Source organism: Marmota marmota, unplaced genomic scaffold (genome assembly GCF_001458135.2).
Source record: "Marmota marmota marmota unplaced genomic scaffold, marMar, whole genome shotgun sequence".
Lineage (NCBI taxonomy): Eukaryota > Metazoa > Chordata > Mammalia > Rodentia > Sciuridae > Marmota > Marmota marmota.
The window spans coordinates 28,926,623-28,934,111 of NW_026000185.1; the positions used below are offsets into that span (position 1 = coordinate 28,926,623).

Consider the following 7,489-nt stretch of genomic DNA (forward strand, 5'->3'; position numbering starts at 1 on the left):
GGGCGCTCAGCCCAGGTCTGACCTGGCTGCGAGCCCCTCCCCTGCCTGAAAACCGGCACCTGCAGGCTGCAGAGAGGAGGCTCCCCAGTGAGAAAGCTTTGGGGGCAGCTCCCCGGGCAGCCAGGAGGATAGGGACCGGGAGGACAGCACCAGGTGGCAGAGTGCAGAGCACAGGGGAGCCACAGCAAGTTCAGGAGCAAGGCAGGGGCACCGTCAGACCTGCATGTCGCATGATCCTTCTCTGGGCCCCACAAGGGCCAGACTGGCAGGGGAGACCCTAGCTGGCCTGCTCATGCCTGGGGCCAGTTCCCCTCCCTCCTGCCTTTGGGGTCCTTGGAGAACCTGCATCTGACCGCATTCCATGTCCCAGGAGAATCCTGGACACTCCCCACCCAGCCCTGCTGTGCCCCTCACCCACTCTGGCCTCTGCTCACCCTCGGCCTGTCCTGGCAGTGTCCTCCGCTCATGACACCTCCACTCCTCCTTCCAGGACGGCACCCCCCAGCACAGCTGCCCCTGGCTTCACCCCCAACCTTCTGTGTGACCCTGGGCAAGCTGCTCAGCCTCTCTGGGGCTCTGCTGATTCATTCCATACCAGGGAGGTGACTGTAAAATTGGAGGAGGTGACACATGTTGTGAGATTCACACAAGGACCAGCTCATGTCACCTCCCTGGAGAGATTCTCCCTCAGCCAGGTCCTCAGGTACAGGGAGCCTCTGGTCCCACAGCACCTGAGACCTGGCCCCATGGGGTGCACCCTGGTCCTGTCCATCCACCGGCAGGAGCTCCTGCTGGAAGCTGCCCACCTCCTGCTGCCCGCTCTGCCCCTGGTGGCTCTGAGTTGGGCCTGAGCATCTGAATACTCAGCCCTGCCCACTCTGGTCCCCTTCAGGCCTGGCCTAGCACGAGCAGGACAAGAGGCCATGCAGATGGGCAGGGCATTGTGTTCTGGGCATCCTAGGACAATCCCTCCCCTGGGGTCCTCTTTCTGCCACTGGCTCTGGGCCCATCGTCCAGGGACACTGGTCCCACTGTAGCCCAGGGAGCACTTTAACCTGGGCGATTATGTGAGGCTTTGTCCAGCAACAAATGGGGTGCCAGGGCCAGGTGTGGGGTGAGCCGAGTGGCCTCTGCCAGGCCCTGCGCCCTGGCCTCTCCTCCTGTGCCCTGACCCGTGGGCAGCCCCCCGACACCTCCCGATCTCTGCTCGGGCTGCTCCTCCTGCCTCGAGTGCTGTCTCCCGGTTAGCCGTCTCCTCTGGGCCCTGGGGACCCTCTCTGGCCCTTCCTGATGCCCCCCCACCAGGTCCCAGCCCCTCCCCTGTTGGTGTGGCCACACATGGCCATCTCCACCGAGTGGCCCTGTCCTGGACTCTGGTTGGGCCATGCTGTCACTAGAAGTGGGCTTCCCGGGACGCTGTCTTGGTCCCTGTGGGTTGTGTGGCTCCAGGCCAGGGCTGTCACTTGGTGCTCTGTGGTGTAACCGGGCCAGTGTCCCAGCAGGCATGGGGAGGGGGGGTAGTGTTCCTTGATTAAACGTGACGCTTAGTCTCAGCCAGGCCCTGGTCCAGGGACCAGAAAACAGAAATGAGCCAGACCCCGACTCTGACCTAAGGGACTCGGGAGCATCCACGGGGGACAAAGACCTTCTAGGGGATGATGTGGGGACATAGATCTAGGATGGCTTCTAGGAACCCAGGCCCCATCATGGGGACAGGGGCTGCAGCCGGAGGCCACAGAGGAGGGCAGTAGCCTTCACGAGGGGCGCTGCAGCCCCGCAAAGCCCCGCGTCTTGCCCCATCGTGCCCTGCCCTGCCTGGGGGCCTGCTGGGACCCGGAGGTGACTCAGGCCCACAGTTACACAGGGGCTCAGGGAGAGGACGAGGACCTGCAATCCAAGTGGAGCTTGTGATCAGATGGCCTTTGGGACAATCTTATGGGGCTGGAGATCACAGACCAGAGGATCTCGCTGTCCTGCCGCCTGGGCACAGGGCCCAGGCACCCTTCCTGGGGACCTGCTGGCCAGGTGTGACTGGCCAGGGCCCTGAGGCTCTTCTGCTGGACAGCTGACCCGCCTCCTTCATTTCTGTAAAGATGCGGGACCCTGTGTCTCTTTGTGTCTCCAGTGTGATCCTGGGCACCTCGACCAGCTCAGGTCACAGCACTCAGACCCCCCATTGGCGTAGAGCCACCTCCTGCAGGACCAGCCGGGGTCCCCCGTGTCCCTCCCTCCGCCTGCTCCAGCCACCTCAGCTTCCTCGTTGTCCCCTGAGCTCCAGGGGTGGCTCTGGCTCAGGACGGTGGCACCTGCTGTCCCCTCTATTGGAGTGCTCTTCCTCCCCAGCTGCAGACAGCAACTCAAGAGTCAGCAATTTAAGGCGGCCATTGCTGGCTGGGCCTCCCAGCCTGGCCAGGCGCCCTCCTCCCACACGATCCCACCGACCTGCAAGACGGCCCTGCTGTGGAGCCATTTGGTCAGGGTAGAGACTGGAGGGCAGACAGTGGTCTCGCAAGAGGATGAGGGGGTGGGACATTCCCAGGGCCCAGCAGCACACCAACTCCTCGGGGTTTGTGGAGACAGCCCTGTTGCTGGATCGCACACTCGCGAGCCCAGGCCCCTGGATTGCTGTGTCTCCTGGCCACATCCAGAGGCCACAGGTGGTGACTTGTCCTCATGCATCTAGGTTTGTACTCTTACTCTGTGACACTCGCACGAAGACAAGTCACCCAACCATGCACATCTTCTGCAGGGAGTGTCCACCCCATTGTCCAAGGCTTTGTAAACTCGCTGTCTTTTTTTATTGGTACCAGAGCTTGAACCCGGGGTCCCTAACCACTGAGCCACATCCCTGGCCCTTTTCATTTTTTATTTTGAGACAGGGTCTCGCTGGGTTGCCCAGGGCCTCGCTAAATTGCTGAGGCTGGCCTCAAACTTGCGATCCTCCTGCCTCGGCCTCCCTAGTCTCTGGGATCACAGGCCTGTGTCACTGCCCTGGCTCACTGTTTGGATGTCCCCGTGAAGTTGGCAGCTGGAGTCTCTGGGATTCCCATCTGCTCTGTTCACTGAGGTTCCCGGGGCCTGCCTCGGCTAAGGCAGGCAGTGACAGACCTGTCACAGGAAGGAAGGGAGGGGGAGACGCTTTCCTAACTCCTGTCCTGGGGAGAGGAGCGAAGGGGAGAGGGATGTTCTTTGGCCTGGACCTGATCGCATTCCAGGGACAGTGGCCTGGCTGCCCCCCTGGCTGTTGGTTTGGTTTCAGGCCCCTGCCCCACCTGGACCTCCGTCCCATTGCTGAGCAAGCTGAATGAGTCCCCCAGCCCAGGGCCACATGGCTGGGGGATAGTCCCACCCATGGGGCCTGAGGCAGGGCCCTGGACACAGCCACATATTTATCAGCAAGTACAGGAGGAGGGGCTCCTAGCAACTCGTGTCTCGGCCTCAGCCTCCCCTTCCCTCTCTGCACTTGGCCTCTGGGTCCTGCCTGAGGAGGACGTGCTGCTGACCCAGGCAGGAGCCGGGGCTGGGTAGGGTCACCTACCCTTCCCTCCTGGCAGGGCTCATGGCACCCCGTGGCTGGCGGAAGTCACCCTAGGGCTCCCTGGCGCCTGCTCAGGGGGACACAGCCCCGCCCCCTGCAGGCCGCCCCCTATGGACAGACCTCAGTGGGAGGACAGCTTTATTGTCAGGTAGGGGAACAATGGCAAGGCCCCGACCACCGGCCCTCCATGAGGACAGGGGTGGCCCCGTGGGGAGGGGCCATGAGTCGAGCAGAACCCGGCTCAGCCTCACGTGAGCACCGAGAGCGAGGGGAAGGCCACTCCTGCCGTGGGGACACTGCCCCGGGTGGTGCCAGCACCTTCCATTCAGCGATTCCTTTGGTGGCGAGTCCCAGGTCCTGGCCCAGCAAGAGGAGCACCGGGGCTGGCGGGTCACAGGAGACTGGGCGGGAGGCTGCCAGGAGCCCAGAGGGTGGGAGCACCGTGCCCCAGCTGCCCTCTGTCCAGTCTGCCCAGGGGACACGAACTCGAGGTGTCCCACAGGAGCGGCAGACCCCGGAGATGCCCAGGGAGGCGGGTGGACGGGGGTACTGACCCACCTGTGGGGACAGTCCCTCGGTGCTCCCTCCTCCTGGCTCAGGGTGGCCAGGGCCTGATGGGGGGTGGGCTCAGGGAGGTGGGGCCATGGGCCATGCCCGCCACAGACCCCTACTCCTGACCACATCGCCCCCCCTCGCGGTCCCTGGCCCATGTGACCGTCGGTTCACTCAGGGTCCCCTGGGTTCCAGAGCTCCGGCCAGGCACAGCCGCCTGCCTGCCCGAGGAGCCGGCCCAGCCCCAGGGAGAAGCTGAGGAAGGGCCAGCGGGGTCTCCAGTGCTGTGTGGGCCCTGCCTGTCCCTCCTGGGCCTGGCCTGGTCCCCTGCTCCCTGGCTGCCTCAGGAGCGGCCTGGCCTGACCCTCCTGTCTGGCCTTTCTCACGACGGGGGAGGAGACACAGTCCAGAGGACACCGGGCTCCATCCTGTGCCAGCCAGGACATGGGTAGACCCTCATCCGCGCCTCGTCCCGGGTCAGTGGGTGAGAGCTGGCTCCTGAGGATCAGGTGGGCACATGGGGCAGCCCCATGCCAAGGCCCAGGCAGCAGGGGCTCAGTCACCGCAGGCTCTGGTCACCCCAGGCCCCCTCCAGCAGGCAGCGGGGGACGAGGACAGGGGTGAGGGGCCTCTGCTGCGGGTGCTCATCCCCTGCAGACCCCACCCTGACACCATCTGTCACTAAGGCCCCAGGGCCCGGGAGCCAGTGTCCCTCACAGTGTCCGAGCCTGGTGGCCAGGCCCATGTGGGACATCTTCAGGAGCCAGCAGCAGCACTGGCCCAGGCTGGTCCTCGGGCCAGGTCCGGGCTCGTCCTGGGGAGCCGGGCCGTCACTTCCTGCCACTGGTCCGGTCAGCGCTCTTGTGCGCAGGGTCGGGACCCAGCAGGGCAGCGAGGGCGCCGTCGGGTGGGGGGCCGCCCCGCTTCATCTTGAGGTTGGCTCTCAGGGCCGCGTCCTGGCTCGAGCCGCCCTCAGGGGAGGCCTGGGGATCTGGAAGGAGGGAGAGAGGGCAGGCTGGAGACAGCCTTGGTGCGCTTGGAGGCACCCAGGCTGCCAGCACCGGCCGTGGGACAAGGGGACCCATTCATCCGTCTGTCCATCTGTTCATCCATTCATCCCCATCCATCATTCCTTCCATCCTCTGTCCATCCATCCATCCATCCATCCGTCCTTCTGTCTGTCCATCCGTCCACATGTCTGTCCACCCATTACTCATTGATCCTTTAACAAACCCTGAGGAGTCTGCCCGAGGCACTCCCCGTGTGCCAGGGAGACACGCAGCCGTCCCAGCCTATGGGGGAAGGGAAGGTGGGGACAGGAGGCCCGAGGAAGGCGGGAGCCAGTGTTCCAGGAGAGACCCAGTGGGCAGGGTGAGGGGACGGGAGCCTGGTGACCAGCTGTGGTCCGCCGGGGCCCTGGGGTGCTGGGAAGGGTCTCAGGAGCCAGGCTGGCACACTGGCGGTCCCCACTGGGGGACCCTGAGCAAGGGAGGGGCAGGGGCAGGTGACACTGGCAAAGACCACCTGATAGCTGAGCGGTGGGGTCGCTGAGGCCAGGGCCACCAGAGGCCTGAGGACAGCGGCTAGTGGGGGAGGCCAGGGGGCGGCGGGCGCTCACCGTGGATGCCGATCATGTGCTCCAGGATGAGGACCCTCTCGGCCAGGATCTTCAGCGCCTCCCGCAGCTGCTGCACCCCCTCGCCCTGCCAGGAGGGAGGCAGGCTCAGGGCGAGTCGGTGGGGCCAGGGCCGGCTGGATCCGGGGACACGCCTCCGGCCTCGCTCCTCAGCCCCCTCCTCTGGCTCCTTGCCACCCCTGTGCCCACCTCGGGAGCCTCACTCCCGCCTGCTCCCTGCTCTGGTCCTACAAGGACCTCCAAAGGTCCTGGCCCAGCCTCGCCCACAGCTGCCTGCCTCCAAGGCTGAGGTCCCTGCTCAACCAGGTCTCCACCTGGGCTCCACCTGGTTTCCACCTGGCCTCCTCCTCCAACTGGCCTCTACCTGGCCTCCTCCTCCTCCTGGCCTCCACCTGGGCTCTACCTGGCCTCCTCCTCCACCTGGGCTCCACCTGGCCTCTGCTTGGGCTCCTCCAACTGGCCTCTATCCAGCCTCCACCTATGCCTCTGACCAACACTCCTTCAGCTCCAGGCCCCAAACCCCTCCTCCTGCATCTGCCCCTGCCACCCACCAGCCACGTGTCCCTCAGCCCACCAATGCCCGTGGGCACGTGTGTTCCCAGAGGAGTCTTGTCCCTTTAGAAGGGCCCCTCAACCCCTCGTGGACTGGTCCCCATCCTGCGTCCCAGGTCCGGTGGCCCTGACCCTGGCAGCCCCGCCATCTGCCCTCTGCCCTGCAGTCACGGCTGCACTGGGCTGGGCACTGCCAAGGGCAGGGACCCCAGCACCAGGCCAGGTGTGAGGACAGGTTGGAGGGTCCGCCCTCTCCCTGCGGCGCTGTGGCCGGCCACGGGAGCCTGCTGACCGCCGTCCGTACCTCTGTGGCCGCCGTCTTGTCCCCCTCTGCTCCCCTCACTCCAGGTTGGCCCTAGGGAGCAAGCCACACGGTCACCCGGGGCAGACCTCGGGGCAGTGAGCCAGGACAAGAGGGGCCCCACGACTCCTGCTCCGGGGTGAGAGGAGCGGGACAGGTGGTGCCCAGGGCACCCTGCAGAGCCTGGCATGGTAGGCCTCCTCAGCCTCCGGGGAGGCTGTTTCCCGCTGGCCACAGTCCCTGCAGCCCACTCCGGGCCCCTCTGGGCAGCTCTGATGTGGTCTGTCCTGGTCTCTCCCGCTGCCCGCTCTGGCTGGGAGACCCTGCCCCGGCACCCGGGCCCACTGCCCTGGGGCCACGGCTCAGCCCACACTTACAGCCGGTCCCTCCACGGGCTGCCCGCCAGCCAGGCCCTGCAGAAACCAAATGGAGCGCGTGAGGCCTGCTGCCCAGGGGCTCCCATCCCCCGCTTCAGCCCGCTGTGGGTCCCCAGTCTGGGAGGAGGACAGCGAGAGCAAATGGGAAGGCCAGGCCTGAGGCCTTTGGGTCCTGGAGCCCCGTCCAGCTGGCCAGGACCTGGGCCTCGGCTGGGCCTTGGATCCTCTCACCTGTGCGCGGGGACAGGGCAGCAGAGGGCCACTGCCCCTAGTGACCAGGATGCCGCCTGCCTTCCCCCTCCTGGAGAGGCCACTGTCCCTCCCACCACTCAGTCCACGCCAGAGATGGCCCCTCCTTACCTGGGATCCTGGTGCTCCTGGGGGTCCTGGGGGGCCGTGTGGTCCGGGGGGACCTGTGGGCAGAGCCGAGTGCTCGCGAGGCCTCCCTCCCGCTGCCCCAGCCCAGCTCCGTCCACTCTTCTGCCTCTACCTGCTCCCCTCGGGCTGGCCAGGGCCGCCCAGTCCTGAGAGCT

At 65.9% G+C, this 7,489-nt stretch overlaps 1 protein-coding gene across 1 annotated transcript in view; it reads right to left on the reverse strand.

Moving 5' to 3' along the window:
- Positions 1-3,663: 3,663 nt before the first annotated feature.
- Positions 3,664-7,489, reverse strand: part of Col26a1 (collagen type XXVI alpha 1 chain) — a 128,814-nt gene continuing 124,988 nt past the window's right edge. Inside the window, exons 8-12 of the mRNA XM_015491464.2 lie at positions 7,317-7,369; positions 6,957-6,992; positions 6,583-6,633; positions 5,709-5,793; positions 3,664-5,081 (exon numbers count right to left, since the gene is read on the reverse strand). Coding sequence (XP_015346950.2) covers positions 4,921-5,081; positions 5,709-5,793; positions 6,583-6,633; positions 6,957-6,992; positions 7,317-7,369 — 386 coding nt within the window. The 3' untranslated portion in view covers positions 3,664-4,920. The remainder of the gene's footprint in view (positions 5,082-5,708; positions 5,794-6,582; positions 6,634-6,956; positions 6,993-7,316; positions 7,370-7,489) is intronic.